At 34.2% G+C, this 24,967-nt stretch overlaps 1 protein-coding gene across 1 annotated transcript in view; it reads right to left on the bottom strand.

The window, feature by feature from the left end:
* Nf1 (neurofibromin 1) overlaps positions 1–24,967 on the bottom strand; it is a 70,740-nt gene extending 45,773 nt beyond the window's left edge. Inside the window, exons 1-11 of the mRNA XM_085956406.1 lie at positions 24,817–24,967; positions 14,661–14,804; positions 14,136–14,325; positions 13,238–13,356; positions 8,571–8,670; positions 8,184–8,434; positions 6,540–6,639; positions 5,068–5,210; positions 3,976–4,169; positions 1,572–1,680; positions 1,324–1,491 (exon numbers count right to left, since the gene is read on the bottom strand). Coding sequence (XP_085812532.1) covers positions 1,324–1,491; positions 1,572–1,680; positions 3,976–4,169; positions 5,068–5,210; positions 6,540–6,639; positions 8,184–8,434; positions 8,571–8,670; positions 13,238–13,356; positions 14,136–14,325; positions 14,661–14,804; positions 24,817–24,876 — 1,578 coding nt within the window. The 5' untranslated portion in view covers positions 24,877–24,967. The remainder of the gene's footprint in view (positions 1–1,323; positions 1,492–1,571; positions 1,681–3,975; positions 4,170–5,067; positions 5,211–6,539; positions 6,640–8,183; positions 8,435–8,570; positions 8,671–13,237; positions 13,357–14,135; positions 14,326–14,660; positions 14,805–24,816) is intronic.

The following is a 24,967-nucleotide window of genomic DNA, read 5'->3' as shown; positions in this document are numbered from 1 at the left end:
GTATTTCGGATTCAATTTGCGTATAGAGTATTTTATTTACGAGTTTAGTTTTACAAATTTTATGATTGAAAATAGATGAAATTGACGATTTTGGTGAAATCGATAACCTTATCGAAACAGTTGAATCTGAAGACGATGGAAGTGATGATTCAGATGTTGAACTTGAAGAAACTTTGGAAGTCGATGAAAGTCAACATACCACATCGGAATCCACTGAAAGACCGACATTTGAGTGGAAATCGGATATGTTTGAGCCGTGCACATTTTGTTTGTATGTTTTGAACCGTGCTTCGAAATTTTCCATACACAAGAAAATTTTTAGTGATTTTAATGTGTTTAGTGTAATTTAGTGCTATCATTATATGAATACGTGTATTAAATAAGGCTCTAAGTACCAAAAGTAATATTGCCTGTAGTTACAAAATACCGAGTCATTGCAGTAAAATTTCATGAAGCAGACCTTTTGAAAAATGTAGTTTTACAGTGTGAAGCAATCACGGCAGCTTCTATAATTTTAGGTATTAGAACTCGCAAGTGTCATCACACCATCGTCAGCTATTTTATATTGAATGTCGTTGACCACTGCAGTGCTACTTACACCATTATAAATAAAACACGCCAACGGACTTACAACGTCGACAGGTTTAATTATTTTGCTGTATTTTTTTAACTTGCTTGAGGCACTTAGACTATAGTTGAAGTTATTGGCGTTGGTATGTAGAACATTTTTCTGTAAAAATGTCAGTTTTTATGTTTTTGGTACTTAGCGCCTTAATTAATACACGTATTCATATTATATGTTGACATTTTACAAAAATACTATAAAATTTTATTTTTGACATTTTCACGAAATTGTGTATGAAAAACTTTTTCGCCGAACTTAAATTGAGGTCTCATATATTATGTAAGTGGATGAAATTTTACTTTTCACTGATATTTTAATTTTTTTATAATATATTTAATTCCTGGGCCCTGGAGAGTATACCAAGTACTTTCAGCTGGGCTTCTAAAAGGTTAAGTAAGTAAGAAGATTGCTATAAATGGTTCTGCAACGCAAAAGGACATGTTATTTGAATCATTTTTTCAGCTATACTTGCATATTACAATGAGATTTCATTTCTATTACGCTATTGGATATGCCCTTATGCATCAACATCGTACATTGTCTAGTGACAGCTTGGGTATACATGAAACTAACTGCACAATAATGAAATAATGTCATTAGTTGCATAGCACACTGGCTTACATCAATAGATTTAGCTTAAATATCTTTACATAATATCTTATCCAATGATTAATTAAACAATAAAAATAATTACTTACATTTAGCATGAGCATGGGATCGGCGTGGATCAGTTTAACCAAGCTCAGCAAGACATTCCTATACACCGGAATCTCTTCAGACTTATTCGTCTTTGATTGGAGATCTTTAGACTTCAGAGTGAGGGAGGAGTTCAGGATCATTCTGAGAGGTGTATGCGCTATGTAACCCTGGAAAAATAAATGTTTTATTAAACAATGTCAAAACTTCTGAATTCAGTTCACTATTGCATATTACTAGCAATGAATACCTGTGTAGCTTTGTTGAGAGTGTCGGTAAACATTGCTCGGAGTTCGGCAGATCTGCTGTACAGTAATTCCACCTGAGGCCACCAGCTTAACCGGGGCTGTGTTATTATCCTAATAAATAAACATACTAGATTGTTATACATAATTTGGAAACACCTCAGAAGCACACATGTTAGAAAAAAAACAGTCAATCGGATTCTGGCCAATTGGTCTACCTGCACCTACATAATTATGATGAAATTAACTAATAGTCATGCGATTGAAGCATTTCATTAATATTGATGACCAGCTTTTGTGGTATGAATGAAGGTACCAATAATAGATGAATACTTTGATTCCTAGCCGGTGTGTCCTGATTTCTACAGATTTTTGTGTTAACTACTTGCTCTTCTTGTTATAAATTTGATTTTTTTGTATTCAACGAATTCACAAAATTTAAGAATGCAACATTCTTTATTGAACATACAAAATTCTGAAACACCTAAGAAATATACCTATTAGAAAAAAAATATGGTGGTGGGCAGAACTCGAGCCCGCATCCATCGGATTCCAGCTAATGCTTTACCAATTTAGTTACCTACTTGAAAGATTGTTATAAAAAATAAACTTGTCTCAGCTATACGTTCAAACTTCTATAATCAAATCTCTACATTAGAAATATCATATTGCATCGATTATAAGATGCATGCATTTTCCTATTTTGGTATCTCTGAATTCAGACGCATCTTATAATCGACGGCATCTTATGCCGTGTCCACATTGGCAACAAGTTGCTGGCAACCTGATTAAATTTCATGATAATTAGCATAATTTATATGACCATAAATTATTTTAATCGAAATTTAATGAGGTTGCCAGCAACTTGTTGCCAATGTGGACACTGCTTGAAGTCGCATTTAGACCGAGCGAGTAAATGTTTGTTCTTCCCCCACTCTAGCAAAATTCTCTTGACTAAAACGTTTTTTGTTGAGCGAGCATAATAATTTCATTGGAGTGGGAGAAAAACAAACATTCGCGAAGTGATAGATACATTTTATAAATGTAATGAGCAATTTTAAAGGATGTATGGATTCAGTCTGTTTGAAGAAGAGACGGGGGATAATTCAAGTTTTTTTGAGGCATAGATATATAGCGTTACGCATTGTTATGTTCATTTTTTAACATGACTAAATTTGATACCGCTGGCAACCCCGATTATTATCTATGGTCACGTCGATAGAGCGTACGCGATTAGACAGATGTCGCTGATGGAATATCCGACTGCAACGGAGGTCGCGAGGTGTGAGAGTAGCAACTTGGCTTTCTGATTCTGCCTGCCGTCTAGTACAGTCATGCTCCGTTTGGATTTACCCAACATTAATCATGGCGTCACTTAACGGAGCACGATGCAGCCTTCGTGTCAAAGGACTCTGATCGTTCCAATTTGGGTATTTTAAAACTTTTATTTGATTCACCATTCTTCCATTGTTTCTTTTCAAACTTAGCTGCTTGTATTTAAAGTTAGTATTTCATATTTCAGTATCGAGCCGCGTAATAACTTTTTAATGTATTTCTAAATTCTTGTTTTTACGATAATATAGTTTCTGTCAAGTATATAAATCGCTCTTTTATTTATTGTTCCCAATTCTTTATTCCACACTGTTAAATATTTATTATCTTTCACGGTCTTAAGATCGTGTGGCGTCCAGAACTTTATTATGAACATCTTAAACCATGGATTGCAAGATTGCTTCTGCCGTGTAATCTCCTTGTTTCTAATTAAATTTACAGTTGTGTATGTAAGATGTACATAATAAATTTCTGGACGCCACACGATCTTAAGACCGTGAAAGATAATAAATATTTAACAGTGTGAATATAGAATTGGGAGCAATAAATAAAAGAGCGATTTATATACTTGACAGAAACTATATTATCGCAAAGACAATAATTTAATAATACATTAAAAAGTTATTACGCGGCTCGATACTGAAATATGAAATACTAACTTTAAATACAAGCAGCTAAGTTTGAAAAGAAACAGTGGAAGAATGGTGAATCAAATAATAGTTTTAAAATACCCAAATTGGAACGATCAGAGTCCTTTGACACGGCGGCTGCATCGTGCTCCATTAAGTGACGTCCATGATTAATGTTGGGTAAATCCAAACAGAGAACGACTGTACTACACGGCAGGCAGAATCAGAAAGCCAAGTTGCTTCTCTCACACCTCGCGACCTCCGTTGCAGCCGGATATTCGAATAGCGACATCTGTCTAATCGCGTTCGCTCTATCGACGTGACCATAGATAATAATCGGGGTTGCCAGCGGTATCAAATTTAGTTATATTAAAAAATGAACATAACAGCATCCATCTTGTCTTTTGACACGATACAGTCAGGATCTCATGTAGGACGATAAACTCACCTAAGTAAAGACGATACGATGATATAATGATAAGCGATGGGGCTGTTGAGGTTGAGGCACACTTTGAGGGCCTCATTGTTGTGCGGCATTATTCGGAAGCACGACACGAAGCAGTCGATCATAAGGTCGATGTCGCTGTACGAGTAGTACGACTGGCCTCGCGGGTACGGTTTCGACGGGTTGAACAGCAAAGCCTGTCAAATTAAAGACCATTATTAAATATCCTTTCCGGATTCTTATTAGATCAATGCTTTAATATAGATAAATAAATTTTTGGTTAACAATAGTATAGTAGAACCTCGATATAACGGATCTCGATATAACAGACTTCGGATATAACGGACAAAAATATCCGGTCAAATGTGAAAATTGTCAAAAAATTCTGCTAATGTTATACATGTTTAAATCTCAGTGTCAGCGCTTGTAAACAATGTTCTGTGCGTGATGATCATTTGCAACGCTGGCCACTAAGTCATACAACTGCACAGCAGTTTAATTTGTTTACTCAAAGTGAATGGATGCATTTATTAGTCCATTCAATAAGTTTATAATGGTTAGAAGTAGATGAAGGTGACCCTGAATATCACACCATGACTGAGAGTGAAATATCAGATGAAGTTATGATCTTGGAAAATGAGGATGGCAGTGAAGATAGCGAGGAAGAAGAAAAAACACGCCCAGAAACAAATTTAATGTTAAAAGTGAAAGTTGAACATAATACGAAAGGACTAGAAAGGAAACCAATGGATAAGAAGGCAGACAAGAGTATACGGTGTGGTAGAGATCGCCAAGCAGATGAAATGGACATGTCGTTTGGGGGTTTAAAGGGCACTAAACAACTACAGAGATGGCCTAAAATCTGCTGGATCGACGAACTCATTAAGTTCTGTGGATGTACGGTTCACCGAAAAACTTCTTTTTTTGGTATCTTGACGTAATGGATTAATGACAAATGAAAATTTAGCACTGATGGAAAGGAAAACATATATTTTTTTTCAGTTTTCGGTCCTGTCGATTTCAAATTAATGAGGTTTTTTTACTCTATATTTTACCCAAATCAAAATGGAATGAGAATCTCAAAAAACCACTCACCTTAAGATCGTTAATAACACTTTGAACAAGTGTGAAAGTAACGTTACTGGAGTCTGATATGTTGATGTAGGTTGACGCTTTGCACAGTTTGACACATGTCACAACTGCTGCTTCCGTCATCTGTTTTGAATTTGTGTGAGGACCTGTTTAATGAAACGAATTATCAGAAATTATTGCATCAGGATCGGAATGGATTTTTAGTAGATAATGACTCTAATTACGCCAATGCCAGAATTGTGATTCTTTTAAGTGATATTCACCTTTTTTTGAAATTATTGTTTATACATTTACTTCCATGGTTATAGAGTCCACAATGTAATGGCTCAATGTGACAACGTTTCACTGCCAAAAATCACTAATCTGGTGCCGTCATTAGTGACTTATCAACTACTTATAGCCAATTCTGAGAAAATGGATATAGGTAATACTTAGATACATAGAATTCTAATTAATATTTCATATTTATACCAACAGTTACAAATTTTCTTCCCTGTTATTTCTCGGTGGAAAAACAATAACATATTGTTAAAAAAAAAATAACAACACAATTACTATTATGAACGTGTAATGGTATGTCCACTTTCACGACAATAACAGAAACAAGGTGTGGATTGGAAAACTTTACGTGCATCTCTTGCAATGTCTATGGGGTCGTCCATACATGACATTAGCTACTCTCCTCCCATTATCACATTTGGTTACAAGATAATTTACATGTGTCACATTTTTAACCCCCCACTTGTTGAAAATGATCAATTTCAGTATTTATCATTATATTTTGTTGATTTCATGATGTCACACTGTATCAACCCCCTCTACCCATTAGGACGTGATGTTAAAAATGGATGACTCCTTAAGATCATTAGATAAAATTGTGTAACGAAACTGTCTTAGTAGGTATTTCATAAATATGAAATAATACTATTTTAAGACAATAATATTTAACAAACGTAATGGGTAATAATAATAATCTCATGGTGATTTATTTTAATTGCGGACGGGTTTTTAAGTGAAATATTTATTAACCATTCGCTTAACTCATTGGCTCTTTGCTCTGGATCTATCACACATTGAAAAAACAATATGTAATTTTTGTCAGACAAGTGATCGAACCCGCGCACACATGGCTTGACAGAATGGTGATCTACCAACGACATGCAGCACCGAGGGATGACCAAAAGATTTGTTTCAATAAATTGTTTAATATTATAATCTGCTCCTCTGTGTTGGCATAATTTTATATTCTCTACTTAGGAGAGAAGATAGTAATTTACTTTTTTATAGCAAGTTTTTCTACTTGTTACTAAAGTATAGTATAACACTGAAATGACAAAAATGCTCATTCAAAGATTTAGGCGGCAAAACAATTAATAAACTGTCAAACTAAAGAATATCAAATAAAAAAATGACAGCAATTAAAAAAGTAATTTTCCATTTTTGAATATCATAGACAAAAAAATGTTATTATTTACCCAAGCCACGTTTCACAGAATCTATGAAATGTTTCTTCTTGCTATGTCTTGGACTACAAGGAGCTCCGCTATCAGCATTTACTATTTCTTCTAGGACTTTCTGTATATAAAAAAGAATACCTGTAATATCGGTCAAAACATGGATTTAATTCTACATACACATATTATAATTACTATCTTTATATGGTGTGCTTTCAATCTCAAAGTAGAAATATTATAAACATGAATATTAGGTTAATATAAAATAATTTAGACGAGACAATTCATAATAAATGCGGGAGAATTATTGTAATTTTTTTATTATTAACCATGCCCTTCCTTTTTCGTAAAAGGTGGTTGTTAGTAATTTGAACAATCGCAAACACCCAGGCTTTGAGAAAATCACATAAATATATTGTGTCCTCACCGGGCTTGAACCTGGGGCTCCCGAATGGAAAGCCAGTGCTGTATTGCACCGCACCGCGAGAGCCGTTGAATTATTGTAATAAACATAAAAAGCTGTATTAAGAAAATTCTTTACAGCATTAATGCTTTATAGTGCCTGTCCACGTGCATCGATTTACTTGCTTCAATAGTGTGTATTTTAAACTATCGCGATAATAACTGTTTGTAAAAGTGGTGACTGTCTCACTAATCTCATTCTTCAAGAGTAAGCGAGACGTGTTGTCATTGTACGGTACTATTTGACAGGTCATGAAAATCGGTTAACCTTAAAATGAGTCTCTGCACGGTGCAGTTCGTTTTTTTACCGGCAGGTTCACCACTATCATTCTATTGCGCAGGTGCAGATATCGTACAGTCCAATTATCGCATGAAAATTTAGAAGCTTCAGAACTTTTTTAATCCATGCATAGAATCCTGCAATTTGCACGATAATACGTGTTTACAAGTGCATTTTTTTATTATGGCCGTAAATATACAGCAGTAAATCCATGCACGTGTAAAACGGGGTATTAAGAAAACTTCATTAATGTAGATTATGTTGCAGACTCTAGGAAGACCAGTGCCCATGAGATGGCAAGAAATTAAACATATTATTTTCTTCCATCAAAACATAAGCCTGGGCATCTGATGGAGGCATATCTGATGTTACATTATATTCGTATTAGTCTACAGAGTTGAAAACTGGACGTTGAGGGAATGTGCCATCAGAGTTGTCTATGGCCACTATCGTTAACAGTGTGCCTTATCTCGTTCGCTGTCCTCCAACTCTTTATTTCTTGCCTAAACTATCGAATCTTATGTCATATATTTTATACCGTCAAACGCAAAAAAGTTACTTCATCCATATTTCCCGCAATGAGAAACTAACTTATAATGCAGAGAACAATATAGGGTAGCTGAGATGTAGGTAGAGAGCTCTTGGTTACACAACCTCTGTGTTCAATGGCTGAATGTCGTGATATGAAAGACTGGCCTAGATTAGGAAGATGTCAGAATCGGCGCGGAAAAGGATATACTTGGTAGTAGTAGCATCAGCTAAAAGAATGAACTTACAAATAAACGAGGCAAAATCAAAATATATGCCTGTTTTTGGCACACCAAAAGAAACCTCAAATTGGCATAAGTACTCAATTTTCATGAAACTTTTATTCGAGTGGGTACTGGATTGTTCGGTCGTAGCAAAGATAGTATTTCTCTTACAGGACTCAATATGAGCAGCATGATCTGCAGGGGCCAAACGCCATTCCTGGACTTCTTGTTATCGCCGAAACCATCCTGCAGCATGTCGAAGAGAGTGTCGCAACACTTGGCCAACTCCTCGCTGGGCCTCCGCTGCACCTCGGCAAACTCCTGCGGGTACGTGTCCATCCAGTTCCACACCGCCCGCTCCAGGGAACCGGCTATCACCTGGTGCGCCGACTTCTTCAGGAGACGGAATTTTTGGATTGTTTCTAGGGAGAAAAATAAACATAATATGAAATAAATATTTTTTTATTTTTTTAAATTAATACAATGTCTTTTCATCGAGAAATCACAGTTAAAACTGTTAAAGAAACCAAACGTTTGCTTGTATTGTGACATTCTTACCAGTGAAAAGCCTCGTGAGCCGAACAACATCCACATTGATGTACTGTATCAGCTCAATGTCTGAATAATCCGGATTCTCCTCTGAAGATGCGGAAAGTTCCTGAAAACACATTAACAAAATTGACTACATTGAAATACTGATTACCAAAAACAATATAGATAGAAGATAGCCGATATATAAATTTAACCAATCTTTAATATACCCATTATTTCATGACTCAATATAATTTATGAAATTAAGAATTATATTACATAATATTATCAAGGCAAATGATCAATAAAATTAGGACAGTATGTGACAGTAATCATACCTGGACAATTTACCACATTAACAATAATCACACGCACAGATAGAATTACAAACTTATTCGAAAAGTTATTACGTACTTACTGTGATATTGAAGAAAGGATATATTATATAGCAGTTTTCGCAGGGTTTATTTTAAACTAACCAACACCAATCTGTAAATTGTAGTCTTATTTCAATGAAAACAAATACGTATGACTGACAAACTTCAATGTGCACTATTTATGGCGGATCTTAACTGCCTACCTCCACCCTTCGCCACTGTTATATAGTATACCATATCGTGACTTTTCCAGTCAGCGAAAATTAACTGAAAAATTGCCTAAAACCAATAGTTAGTTGGTTGTTGGTTCTAATTCATCTTTAGGTCTCAAAAAACTGATCACAAGAATTATACGGCATACTGTATATTTACCGAAGAAAATCAATGATCATCATGATTTTACAGAACAACTTCTCTATTGTTTCAAATAATACAGAAGGGGGAGCTGCTTTATTAATTTAAATATTTCGAGTTTACAGCCCATTGAATGAGTTACATCAGTATTTTCTTTTTATCCATTCCCGAATAATGTAGATATGATAAATTAAACGAAGAAATTGTAAATTGTGAACTGGCGGCAGTGTTGCCAACCGTACTATAATTATAGTACAATATAATAATTTAGATTTCACAAAAAACGTAAAATACTAAAATTTTACATGAAAAAATGTTCCTTTACTATAGTTTTTTCAGAAATAATATAATTTTTACACGTTTGTACTATAATCACCATAGAAAAAGATGGCAACACTGTCCGGTGGTAGAAGTAATTATGTATAAATGTGATTTAAAAAAAAATTAAAAAGATATATTTAAGTCGATATAATTATTAGTCGACCATCACCAAGGGCCAGAAATGCTGAGATGTCACCGTTAAATTAATCTAACTTACATAAAGTGCCATCACAACCAACTAGGTAATGGCAGACTTGAGAAACGCGCGTGGCATCTGTCAAAATAGATAAGTATATTGCAGTGGCGAAGGGTGGAGGTAGGCTGTTAAGATTCGCCATAAATAGTGCACATTAAACTTTTTCAGACATACATATTTATTTTCATTGAAATAAGACTACAATTTACAGAAAATGTTGGTTAGTTTTTAAAATTCAATTAAACCCTGAGAAACCAAGCCATAATAGATAATAAGTCAAAAAATACATGTATATCTATAAAATATCTAAAATTATGCAGTTAAATCATACATAACTTTGAATATTTTATAGATAGAATAATATTTTTTATTTATTATAGTTTGGTTTGGGCAGGGCTTAATGAAATAAAAAAATGAGCCCATAATATGTGTAATATGTATTTTTAATCCAACGAAAACAAATAACTATGAATGGAAAAGTGTGCACAATTTTGTCGTATCGCCCAAATTAGACCAAAACTATTATGGTTTCGTTTAGGCAGGGTTTAATTGATTTAAAAAAAATAACTAACACGATCTGTAAATTGTAGTCTTAGTTCAATAAAAACAAATACATATGACTAACAAAGTTTAGTGTGCACTATTTACAGCGAATCTTAACAGCCTACCTCCACCCTTCGCCACTGGTATATTGTACGCAGAAAGTAAATTCACTACAGTATTTCGTTTATTCAGAACATGCGAGATTCAATTCTGATTGAAATTTAAACAAAATATATTACTATATCTGCTTGAATGTACAATATACTCAGGGAACTTAGAAATAATGGGAACTGAAATACCTAACGGGTATGGAGAAGCAGGCAACTGATCTCGATGTGGAAGGATAAAATTAAACACGTGTCAAGAATACGTCATACGTCAAATACTGACAACTGCTTTTAGTTTATGCACTCAATTATATATATAACTAATATTGGTGTATTGAAGGTTGCAACACACATTATTGCACGTCTATAATGCATGGTTCATTTTTGTAGGACACTCACACATTCAAAACCCTACGTCAAAATGTACTGTAGTGGGATATAGCCTATCAGAATTATATTTATTAATCTGTTCTGTAAATATACTGTATTATATGCAGGAGGTAATTTTCAAAAGTAGATTTTTTTCACTGGCAAAGTTAGATTACTCACTAAAGAGCGCATGAGCTTATGTGATTTTCAGAACTAAAATCGCTTAAAAAAACCTGTTAAAAATGAGACTAATTTTCAATAGTGGATAAATCCAGCGGGTTTATTTTCAAACAGCGTCAAATCCATTTCAACGAAACACATTTCACTATACGGCCATAGCCCAACTATAAGCAGCAGTTACGATTAATTATTAATTGGTCACTGCAATAATTTATTTACACTACGATTATAATGCACAAAAACAACAATGTTCTTTGACACTATATAAATAAACAAGATCAGTTTTAGAACCGCATTTGTTTGTTAGGTTTTAGAAGTTTCGACATATTTAAATGGTATTTTAGCAGAACACCTAACCCATAAATATCACATCCTTTTAATATATTCAATGTATTACCATTTTCTTAGAAGTAGTGTCATAGAATTCAATGTGTTAAATAACAAATTTAACTATATTCAAATGAAGTTATTCGATTGTAACCAGCAACTGCCAGTTGGTGTGCTTCCATTTAAAATTGTTTATTTACTGCCGTGCATTCCAATGCTTGTACGTAATGCAATATTGTTATGTTCATATCGGCAATAACCTCCATATATCCCCGACCACAAAACCCCTTAACCACAGGCACATCCTCTTTTCCTGTCGCACAAAAGCCATGATGTAATTTACAATATTTGATATTTCATTATGGCAAGTATTTTGTGGGGAATAAATATGATAGCATTGCTATTTTTCGAACATAGGTACATGAGTATATCCGTTATAATATTTTGATTGAATGAAATCAATTTAATAGTCAATGAAATTTTGTTTAACTCTTAGATAATTTATCGATAAGTTTTTAATGAATTGAAATCTCCCATGAATGACATGGCTTTAAAATTGTAAATCATGAAAAGCATTGATCAAACCGATGACATTTACCTCAATGAGGTTTGAATTTTTCGCTGCGCTCTGGAGACGCCCTTATGAACGAAAATTGTCTATTTTCAGTTTGGACTCGCTTGCATCTTGGCGATATAACACTAACAATTAACAAGGCAGAATTTAAAACTTTCACATGGATAAGCTGATAGATCTATCGATATGGCAGCTATGTACATTCAAAACTATTTTTATAATTAATTTTATTGAAAAATCGGCCAGAGCTGCTTTGGGGACTAATGCTTCAAATACATTATCATCACATGTGCTGTCAGAGTAAGCTGCCGTTATGGAAAAAAGTGTGTAATGTCGTTTTTATTGGTATTTAAAATGTTATCAGACTGATGCTTCCATCCTATAGCACATTTTGAACCTTTAAACAAACGAACATTGCCGAAATTGCCAGAACAACAATGAGGTCACCTCACGCGCACCGCGCTGCAACCGCAAGACTCAATGAACGTTTTGTTCTGCATGCCTAGACATTTTTGACTCACGGCAAAACGTGCGCGCTTTGTTTTTATTTTCTACGGATTTTTAAATTATTATCTATGTCTGGTGTTTACGTCAATTATCTATGGTCTGCAGGTTGGATTCTGTTCAAAATATCATCTATGAATGCAATATCGCAAGTAATTTTATCGTACGCACATGTAGAAACTGTTAAAATTAATTTAAATTATCATGAATAATGAATAGTAATTCAAAATACTAATAAATTAGAGTTGGCACTCTCCATAATTGAATTTATAGAGATAGTGATCATTCAAAATATTCTGCGGAATGATGAAATCAGACTAAATTTGTCGCCGTACCAGCATGTGACAGCACACGATGTGATCATAACGCAATCGCAGCATAAGCGACTCATATAAGTACACCATTTTTTTTCTGAGAATAAAAGATTTTTAATGAGAAGAGTGTGGCGGGGGGAGGAAATACCCAAAGTTGTGTGATGTCATTTACCGATGACCTCTAATTAAATAAATTGGACACATTTTCCAATAGCCTATTTAATTGAACTAATTTTGGAGTTGCATTTTTGTTGTAATGTCTAGGAAGAATGAAACTCCCATCTCTCAAAAAGTCTAGTGATTATTAAACTCATTGAGTAAGTATTATTCTTGAATGGTCCCAAAAAGAGGGAGAAAGACCCGTCTCATTCTATGAGAGTTATATTTAAGCATAGACAAGTCGTTTATTTTTGTAGTCTTGATAATGTTGTTACAACAGAAATAGCCATCTCCTGTAGTATTTAATATAGTTTAAAATGGAACTGTACCTAGTAAATGCTAACCCAATTGATAAATGGTATACCTTACCTGTAATCTAGCTGATATTCTATTGAAAACTGCATTGAAGAAGTTGAGACTCAAAGCAAAAAGAACTTTACTCGCCAACTGCTTCAGCATCAGGACATTTTGATTATCGTTAGGTACGTCTGTGAACAAAAATAATAAACATTTATACCACTTAAGGAACAGGGTAATCTCTCAGCTTGCGCCATTGTCCTAAAAACTTCTTACTATACTTAATAAACCTCAGAAGAGAAAAATGTCATGGGTAGGAAAGCTGGCGCACATGTTAGCTAGGTTGGTGAGTGAATAACACAAACATAGACCAATCCAAACCAAACCTCCCCGCACCACACCCAATCTTAATGGGCGTATCATGAGGCCCTACGTTTGGATATGAAACATCAACAATTATTGTTGTCTCCGGAGCAGTTACCCAAGACTGCCGAACTATTATATGAAGAGATCTTTATTGGTTTAAAATAACTGTGGCATCATACTGTGGGGGGTGGATATGTGAATTTCTGCATTAGGTGAGCATATGGAAACATTGATAAAATCTTGAACGTCCAACATCATGCGTATGCTTGGGTAAAGGCATCTTTTCACGTTGTTGCTTGTCACTGCATACATCAACAGCGTGCTGATTTTCTTGTAATATGTTATTGATTACACATGCTGTTAAGAGATATTCTAACAATTGTAAATTACTACATAATCATATCGTACATGCATGCAATGCAATTACACATAAACATGAGAGTACTAATTAAATTTTAGTTCATTTTAACAATGGCGTTTTAAATAATCATGAAACTGAGTTTGCAAATGCGGAAAGACAATAAAAACGTCCAAATTCCAGAATTTTTACATGACAATAATTACTATTCGAATGTGTGATGACTAAGGTATGTTGAAAAATTACCAATAAATTGACAGATCTCTCGAAGGAGTAGTTTAACATTCATGGCCTCATCGAATTTGGTGGTGTCCTTGGGCTGTGAGCTGAGACACTTCTCCAGCGTATCCAGCACGATGATGAGGCTCTCATAGTATGACTTCTCAATCTCCGATGTGTGAGGCCTGTTCAGATTGGTGCCGCATGCCGGCTGGAACTGCAATTAAAACACAGATTGGCCGCCATCCAATAGATTCAGCTGGAAATTCGTGGGTAGCAGATTCAACCGTGTCAAACTACTTCACCACATAATTATATCTAATGGCCCCCTAATGAGAACACAACAGCTGTGCCGTCAGCAGTGTGTTTGTATCGAAAAGATGGACACACGGGTTGAGTGAATGGCTAATAATCATATTTAATTAAAATAAAGGTCTGATAAACTCCACTGCCGTCAAAATAATGGCCATCTCGGTTGTTTATCTGGTAAAAAGTTTATCTGTATAAAAGAAGGAGTTTCTTCGAGATCGTTAAGCAAAATCCGTAGCTTACCAGCTCGTTGACCCTCTGCAGGATCTTGGTGAGGCCAGAGATGACGAGTGAGAAGCGATGTCGGCTGATCTGAATGAGGCACGCTTTGCACTGCTCCTCGTTGATGCGCGAGTGCGTATTCTGCGGCCCCGTTCGACATGGCAACTGGAAAAACAATTAATCGTTAATCAGGAGCCTGGAGCAAAATTAATACAAGGAAAATTGGCGGATTGAATTTAAAACATGGCAGTATGTTAAAAGTCGCCACCCTACTTTAGATTATTGATATTTATCTTTCTGTGGTGAATACCAAGTGAGAGATAAATTTTATATTTTAAAAATGATTCACTTTGTTTGTTATTAACCACCAAGAGGTCATGTATTTTTATTTTGTTTTATGATGTATATAAATCTTTGTTTTAAAGATTTAGCCATTTTCACTTGCATAAAAGGGCAAGAATACTTTAATTGGCTAAAGCCAAAATACATATTATGAACATCTTACCCAGAGCCTAACCTAACCTAACGAAGATTACTGTCAAATGGATTTATTGATAAATTTATGTTTCTTGTATTTTTGTTATGTCATGTTTCGATTGAAAGATTGTTTTATTGGTCATATTATTACAGTGTCCGGAAACTTGTATGTATGCAGTTCGCCGTATCACACTTCACTGTGAAATGTTGTATCGGAAATATATGGTCGTATATAACAAACCGTCCAACCTCTTTGGGTCGTATAGTAGTGACATAAAATTCACATCTGAATAAAACACGGTTCTTGTCGGTTTACACTTTACAGGAAGCCAGCAGCAAACAAATTTTGAAAATAGTCAATATACTGGATTATTTGTTAGGTTATGTTAGATTAGGTTTTCATTCTTGAATTCATGAATTTTGTCAAAATCAGCTATGAAAATTGAATTAAGGTTTATATTAAATCTAATAAAATTGGAGACCGTATAGTATACGGTCATTTCTTTCCGATAAGAAAGCTCACGGCGAACTGTGCCACGGTGAAATGTTTCACGTACAATTAACATTTAACCTATTATTACACGTACAATGATTAGGAAATACAGTAAACTCCCGATTATTCGTTTGCGGATAATCCGTGCACGATACGGTGTATACGATATAATAACTCTTAGGAAAATTCCAACTGATATTAGAAAATCATTAAAAGATTCCTGTAAACAAACCGAAATCACAGATTTTCTTAATAAAAAATAAGTATTAAACATGTTAAAATAATTGTCTGTTTTAAAAATGTATAATGTTTAGTATTTTAAAAAGAAATAATCATAGTCCGGATTATCCATGTCGCGTCTCCCCACTATTAGTCCGGATAATCTTGCTTTCAAGTGTATTAATATTAATAAAACGATATTTAGGTGGTCCCTAATTACCTATAGTCTACATTTATTACACCATGGCATTCTACAAACATTTACAAAAATCCAAATATGTCATCGAAGTGTAAAGTTCTAGTAGTTATGATGAGGTGAAATTGCCTTCAGTATAAATGCTTTAAACTTGTATCAATGATAAAATATCTATATTCATCACTTTATTATGGTCGTATATTACTTAAAGACGATCCAACCTCTTTGGGTCGTATAGACAGATAAAATTCATGTCTAAATAAAACACGGTTCTTGTTGCTTTACAGGAAGTCAGCGGCAAACAAATTTTGAAAATAGCCAATATACTGGATTATTTGTTAGGTTGGGTTAGGCTAGGTTTTCATTCTTGAATTCATGAATTTTGCCAAAATCGACTATGAAAATAGAGATGTCCATATAGTATACGGTCATCTCTTTCCGATAAGAAAGCTCACTGCGAACTGTGCTACGGTGAAATGTAATACATATGTACAATTTACATGTAACCAGGCAATGTTACCTGGTGTTTCACAGTAGTTAGTATTCATACATTTTGAAGATTGTGCCGACCATTATTTATTTTATTTTGTATTTGAAATATATTCAAAATACTATCCTGATCTGACAACAGTGACAAAGGGTGGAGAAATCCGATGTAAATAGTGCACACTAAACTCTGTAGTTAAACTTATCTGTTTTCATGAATACAAAATGACAAATGATGTTATAGATCCACCAGTATAAGTTGTCCACTGAGTGAGGGCGCCACATGTTAATATTATTTGACATATCATCCAATATTTTTTATACTATGATGAGTATAGTTCTAAATTTGAACACCAGACGATTTATGATACGAGGGTGGGTCAATAAGTCCTTAGAAAAGCCGACAGGTGGCGCGACTAGTACTGTAAGCGGTTTGTTTCCATGCAGCGGCACTACCGATTCAGTATGCTGCGAAGTTTCAATCAGATTGGTCGGGTTGTTGTGTGTTTCTCGTACATTTAAAAAAAAAATTTGCTTGTTTACAAAAATGGAGAAAATTGAGTTTAGAGCTGTTATTAAACATTTTAATATAAAAGGGTTAACAGCAAAGGAAATAAAAAATGAGTTGGATTTAGTTCACGGCACATCTGCTCCTTCACTTGCAACTATTTATTACTGGTTAAATGAATTTAAACGTGGTCGTACATCAACAAAGGATGAACCACGCTCAGGACGTCCTGTAGAGGTGACTACACCAGAAATGATCAATAAAATCCACGATATGGTGTTAAGTGACCGAAGATTAAAGTTGAGTGAGATAATTGAGGTTACAGGGATCTCAAAAGGTAGCGTCATTTCTATTTTACATGACAAATTGGGCATGAAAAAAATTTCTGCAAGATGGGTGCCGCGTTTGCTCACAGTCGACAATAAACGCAATACGGTGGTGGCCTCTAAAGCCCTGTTGTCGCTCATGCAACGCAATCCGGATGAATTTTTTCGTCGCTTTGTGACTGTAGATGAAACATGGATACACCACTATACTCCCGAGACGAAAGAACAGTCAAAGCAGTGGATTGCGAAAGGCGTACCATGTCCAAAGAAGGCGAAAACCGTAAAATCAGCTGGTAAGGTTATGGCTACTGTATTTTGGGATGCAGGTGGAATTATTTTCGTTGACTATTTGGAAAAAGGAAAAACAATAACAGGGGATTATTATGCATCTTTATTGGACCAGCTAAAAAACAAAATTGAAGAAAAACAGCCTCATTTAAACAGGAAAAAAATCCTCTTTCATCAGGACAATGCCCGTGTTCACACATGTTTACGATCAATGGCTAAAATTGAAGAATTGAAGTTCGAATTGGTCGACCACTCACCGTATTCGCCAGATTTAGCCCCCAGTGACTTTTTCCTTTTCCCAAACTTAAAAAAATGGCTAAGTGGACAACGTTTTTTTCAAATGAAGAAGTCATCGATCGGACAAATGCTTATTTTGAGGACCTTCCGAAAACTTATTTTTCTGACGGTTTAAAAAAAATTGAGAAACGTCTAACCAAGTGTATTGAGCTCCAAGGAGATTATGTTGAGAAATAAAAAAAAATACAAAAATAAAAACTGTTTTAATGCTTTTTTCTAAGGAATTATTGACCCACCCTCGTAGTATATTAATATCTGTACCTCAGAGGCAGACGGATGCAACTCCATTTTTGGGTAAGTGAGTTTTTTTAAGAATCGTCATGCTAAAGGCTTTATTTATTAAAGGCAGAGAGATGGAAGTCCTAGTCCAAGATATGCATAGCATAAAGATGCAAATGCCATACCTACCTTAGAAGCAGAAGGATGCAAATCCAATAATCCACTAAGATAAAATTCTCTCAAACCGTCTGCACTATGAACTAGACGAGAACCAGCAAAGAGAACGAGCTTTAGAAGAGAATACAGCACTATGGACCATATCCAAGTCATCAGATAAATCAGAGCGGTAACAGGAATACAAGCTGCCGCTATCCATGGGTTTTATAGATTATGAGAAAGCGTTTGATTCCATAAAGAAATTTTTAATACTCGATACAATCAGAAATCATGGAATCCCCGGGCGCTATATAAATATTTTCAATAATATATACAGTAGCGCAACAACATCTCCGTAAACCATCGCGCATTTCCTATCAGCAAAGGAGTCCGACAAGGTGATACAATCTCACCTAAACTATTTACAGCTACGCTTGAAGACTTATTTAGGCAACTTGACTGGAATGACACGGGTCCCCATAAATGGAGTATACGTGAGTCATCTGCGCTTTCCCGATGACAATAAATAGTAGTTTGCAAGACTCAGAAGACCTCCAAAGCAGAATGCAGGAACTCGCTGGAGTAAGCAACAAAGTAGGCTTGAAAATAAATGTGTCAAAGAAGAAAGTCATGTTCAACTGCTTTGCGGGCCAAAAAGAGATCCTCATCAATGGCATTCAGCTCGAACAGGTGAAAAACTACATCTATCTGGCACAACAAATGTCTATAGATATGGATGTATATTTGATGAAATTGTTCGCAGAGTAAAGCTAGGCTGGAGTGCTTTTGGCCGCTTAAATAATTTCTTCAAAAATGACCTCCCACTGTGCCTAAAGTGCAAAGTGTTCAACCAGTGTGTACTTCCCGTAATCACATGTGTGTGAAACATTGACCCTAAGTAAAAGAGAGATCAAGAAACTTAGAGTAGCACAACGTGGTATGGAAAGGTGCATGCTAGGCATAACGCAAAAGAACAAAAAGAGGAATGAGTGGATAAGGGAACAGACAAGGATTAATGATGTGATAGAGTTTTCTAAAAACTTCAAATGGAAATGGGTTGGGCACATAGCTCGAAGAAAGGACAATCGTTGGACAAATTTAGTCATCCAGTGGTATCCAAGAGGTACAAAACATCCGCAAAGAGGCCGCTGGATCGATGAAATGATAAAGTTCGGCCGAAAATCTTGGCAACACAACGCACAGGAACGAGAGAAGTGGAATCAGTTTGGATATTAGCGAGGCCTTCATCCAGCAGTGAATAGATTCAGGCTGGTGATGATGATGATGACATAATAAAATTTAAAAAAAAAATGCTTTGCTTTGTTATATTTATACCAATAATTTTTTTTAACTTATAAATTGTTTTATTTTGGCTAGGTAAATAAGATACAAATCCACATCAACAAAATATCTTTAGAGGCAGAAGGATGGAAATCCACACTACGTTGTTTATTTTTATTTTTTTTGATATAAAATTGTATTATATTTATTCCTTTCTTACATATTCCAGAAGTACTTTAATTGAATTAGAATAAAAAAAAATAATGATCATTCTATGTATATTTTCTTAGAAGTTATGAGTATTCGTTTAAAATAAAAATTGTTTTTTGGCTCTCCTGAACAATTGGGTATTTGGCACTTGCATCCATCTGCTTCTGAGGTACAGATATATATTAGCAGAGCCAGCTGGCGGCCGCCAGTCTGTCTCGCTAGGTTTTGCAGACGGCTTGGCGGTGTTGGATATTAATATAATTGTGAAGTGCGCATAGACGGCGCCATAGTTTTCCCTTCGGGATGGATTTTCAATCACCTCAGACATTTTCTTTTCGTAATTATTTCCATGTGCTTTTCTCTTCCTGGCACTTTGCATTAAAATAAACTCAGTCAGAGCTCACTTTAAGCGTAGCAACCTAAGTCTTGGGCATCTTCTCACAGGACACCCCCAGTCCAAATGTTTCAGATGCTTCACATCACCAATTGTAGGAACCCGCGATACGCTCGATTAAGACCGAGTGTGGTGCGGGGCGGGTTTCGGTGGAGGGCGCTTAACTTCAAAAAAAGTTTAACATTTCGCTGATTTGTCAGCTTTACGATTTCCAAGTCGTCACTGCCAATATAAATTTGGGGTCATATGCGTAGTCTATTCTAGAGTCTGGCCTTCACAATAATTTCTGACACCACTACAGACCGATAGGCCTAGCAGAATAGCTGGCAATCGCTACCAATGACATTTTAATAGAACATACCTAATATGTTTATATATTGCACTTTTTCATTCATACTTCTTATTTGTTTTCGTTGAACCAAGAAAACAAATGAGGCGCCGAGTGCCAAAGGAGCTCAAGCGCCAACTTTACGATTTTTGACATTTGAATGTAGGTTTTTTCTATAAATCGATATGTATCATGCCACAAAGTCTTATCGCTCAAATAATTATAGATATTTTACAATAGAGATTTATTTTCTGTGGCATAATTGTTTTGGTCGTTATGTCGGCACGCCACAGAAGCTTATCCGCCATTATTCTATGGAGAGCGCGAGACCAAAATAGCTGTCAGATTTGTCTTATTGAATATACGTTCTTAACAGTGAACAAAACTAAAAATGAGCTCAAGACGGATTAGAAAAATAGTTTCGATGTGTGTTAAACCTGTAAACGGGGAAAATCACGGTAAGTTTAACATGTTTTATCCGTTTTTCTTTCACATACGCTGTTGTTTAAAATATATTAGATTACTTTTGAAATATGGTTATTAACGTCATTTTAGTAATTATGTCCACTAAACTTTTACTTCCATGAAGGAAAATAACTCTTATTTCTAATTTCATCTTATTTTATATCCAATTACGATTGATATACACTAAAAAAAGCATTTGAAAAATCACCCGAATCCTTGAGAAAAAATGATGATGTTAAATTTGAATAATGATTTTGTTATTTTGGCCAGTTTGTAGTAACGATTTGATTTAGTATTATCAATAATATTGGGTATATAGACGGTTATTACAAAAAAAAACAATCCAAATGCTTTGAAATCAACGCTATAATGTCAAAAACATGTTTAATATTATAAGGCAAATTTTATGCCAAACAAACTCATGTAACAATCATAACAAATTTGACCATTTTTTCAGTGTTTATTTGGCATAATAAAATTTGTTTATATCAAAATGTTTTTTTATTGCTATCCAAACCGTTACATTAAAACATTTTTTTTAAATGATTTATTTTTTTAAATTAATGCCATTATTTGAGTTTGAAAATGTTAATGCCACAGAAGCTTATGCAACAAAAAAAGTATCAAGTGCCACCTTTTTTCATTTTTCTTCTCAAACACCATTTTTTTTGGAATCCAATAAATATTTTTCATTAAATATTATTGCAAATAATACTTTGATTTTTTTTTAATTTGCTTTGCTTAGAAAATAATTGTCCATTTCAACATTCATGTTTAAAATTAAAAAAATAAATTCACTGAAAACTTGTCGGCCATTTTGCAGCACTTTTGTTAAATGGTGCTTGAGCTACTTTGGCGCTCGGCGCCTCAAATAAGAATTAGTTGTTGGTTAGTTCTTTATAATTCGTTAAACCCTGCCTCAACCAAACAATAGTACTAAACAATATTATTCGATCTATTAAATATCCAAAATGATGTATGATTTAATGGCATAATTTTAAATATTTTATAGGTAGATGCGTATTATAGCTTAGTTTTCCCACGGTTTAATTGAATTCTAAAAAACTAACCAACACCATCTGTAAATTGTAGTCGTTTAGTCTGTACTGGTGGATCCACCCTACCTCCACACATCGCCACTACAGGATAGTCTAATTTTTCATACATTTAGATTATTGCGTTATAATACGTTTTATTTATTCAATAGGGGAAGATCCCATTAGATTGAAAAAAATGTAAAAACTATTTCTCATAATGTCTTTTAAGATACTCGTAATTACCATGGTGGCCGCTCGGCTTAAGCGTTGGACTATCATGCCGTGGGTCCCAGGTTCGAATCCTGGCTCTGGCAAGGGGAATGGGACGACTGGCCTCCGGACAATTGGACGCCGCACTGTCGTAGACACGTGTAGACGAGGTATTTTAATCAGTTTCTATCTACTACTTAGTAGTTTGAATTCATTTTACTCTTAACATAATGAATTCTTTATCGCGGATTGAGAATTACCATGCCTAAGGCTTTATATTAAATAAAAAACTCTTTTTTGTTGGAACTTAAATATATGCACGATTAAATCATTGTTTACGTCTGCATATTTACATTCTCACCAACTATTAAATCATAATATAATCATTGAAGTATAAATAATAATATTGAATATTTTTTTTAAAGTACCTATAAGTACCTAACGTCTATTTATTTTCGAATTCCGTGGCGTCCAGTTGTCCGGTACCAAATCGTCCTAGACCCCTGGCAAGTACACATATTGTTTTTCAATTTGTATGGTATGGACCTAATTGGTTGAGAAAGTGGCTGACATCCATTTCTTTTAATTGTTAATGAATCATGATAGTATGTGATACTTACTATAATATTGAGAAAAACGTATTATATACCTATATAATGTAGTTTCTTATTTATTTAGTCTGACATTATTCAATTTATTGATAGCAGTATTAAAATTCTCTATGATTATTAATTAATAGAAAACTCATCTTACAATAAAATGTTTTGATTGAAATTGATTATGCTAATAGAAATGTCACATTTTTCGATTATTCCTGCAAATTCTAAATTTGAATTCTGACAGATCAAATGAACTTATTATAGGCGGTTTGCAAAAGAAAACAAATGACAATCATTACTCCTTAGTCTATTAGTTTGACAGATAAGTGGCAGTGAAGTGGTTTTAGATTATAGTTTTGTAGTAATTAGTAAGGAAATACGCATTTATTTCTTGTTAAATCTCATAGTACACCAATGTGGCGATTTCAGATTTCAATAGTTTTGTGGAATAATCATTCTGATTTGTGAAATATTGATTATATAGAAAGTATTAAGCGACATTATAATCAATTTGCGGTAGATGGACGGCAAGATGCGAAAATGTATGGTGACAGATATAAAACGCGATTTAAAAATGATATTATCTGTGATTGTGTCGAGTTTTATCAGATTTGTGCCGGATTCAAATTGAAGTAGATTCTGGACTCAATCAACAAAATGGTATTTAAATAAAAAATATGGTGCATTTTCCAAAATTTCTTAGGATAATAATATATAGGAGAAAGTTAGTTTTTTAAATTTAAGTAAACCCTGCCAAAACAAACCATAATAGATAAAAAATATTCTTCTAGCTATGAAATTTTGCATGATTTAATGGCATAATTTTAGATATTTTAAGGATGGAAAAATATTTTTTATCTATTATGGTTTGGTCTACACAGGGTTTAATTGAATTTAAAAAAAACTAACCAATACAGTTCAATGAAAACAAATGTGTGACTGACAAGTTTAGTGTACTCTATTTATATCGGATCTGCGCAGCCTACCTCCACTCTTCACCACTGTCTGATGAAGAAATGTCAGCATTACTTAGGTATAAAAAATTGTGACTCATTTTATTTGCTATTATTTATTATATTTATAAGTGACTGTGATGAATATAAATCTTTGTTACGAATAACAAAATATTTTTGAAAATATTTTTATACTTTTTGAATGCTGACATATAAGAGAAAGGCGAGTAAAAAAACCAACAGCTTAGCTTTTATATTATTTGGAGAAAAATGATAAAATTTGCACAATTAAAGAATTTCCAAATTTATACAAAGCATTCACAAAATTGAAAATATTTGGTAATAATGTGAAATTGTATTATATTTGCAAGATTAAAAAAGGCTAACGCAGCATCAATTACAAGATTATTAATAAAATATTAGGTAAGTACATTGCACTATGTTTTATGTGAAAATAAATTTCACTGTGCAGAATTACACCAGATAGACAGACTAACCCATTTGATGGTATATCATTTAAATAAAAGTATTAGTATTGTCTACCTATATACGTCCTATCAATAACAATCTATCAAAATAATAGAGGTTTCTCTAAAAGATTGCTTGGATTATCTTTTGTAATATTAATGAATTAAATTATTATTAAAATGAAAAAATAAATTCATAATTTTTACGTGGAATGTTAATGTAAAACAGAAAAGTTCAATTCTATTTATTTATGTTGTGTTATAATTATTTCTTAACTAGAAATAATATTTTGAAATGTGAGAAATAATTACGGAGGAAAGACCGAAAAGTTCAGTTCTTTGTGCAATTGATTGCAATTGTTTTGCTATATCGTGGAAATAGGATGGCGATTCCGCCCTTTTCATTTATGAAATAAATATTCTGAATGGGATAGCGATGTGCGTATCGTCGCAACAGGCATTTTCATTCATACAATCGAGGGTAGTCGTTATTGATTTTACAATGTGACAGATGCGAGTCTCGGCAATTTGTCGAAAATATAAACTAAAGATTATGCGTATCACTGACCTGCTCCTCGAATCGGGCAATCAGAGAGTTGGCCCACTCTCCGGGCTTCTGAGTGCCCATGACGAAGGTGTTTGTTGTTTTTATTCACATTTAATGATTCGTTTTGACAGAAGCAACTCCCTACAAAACGCCATTAATACAAATGTATAGG

The sequence above is a fragment of the Rhyacophila brunnea genome, unplaced genomic scaffold (assembly GCF_057557595.1).
Source record: "Rhyacophila brunnea isolate RB1 unplaced genomic scaffold, BYU_Rbru_1.0 scaffold_6, whole genome shotgun sequence".
NCBI classification, from domain to species: Eukaryota; Metazoa; Arthropoda; class Insecta; order Trichoptera; family Rhyacophilidae; genus Rhyacophila; species Rhyacophila brunnea.
This window is presented reverse-complemented; position numbering and strand designations above follow the sequence as displayed.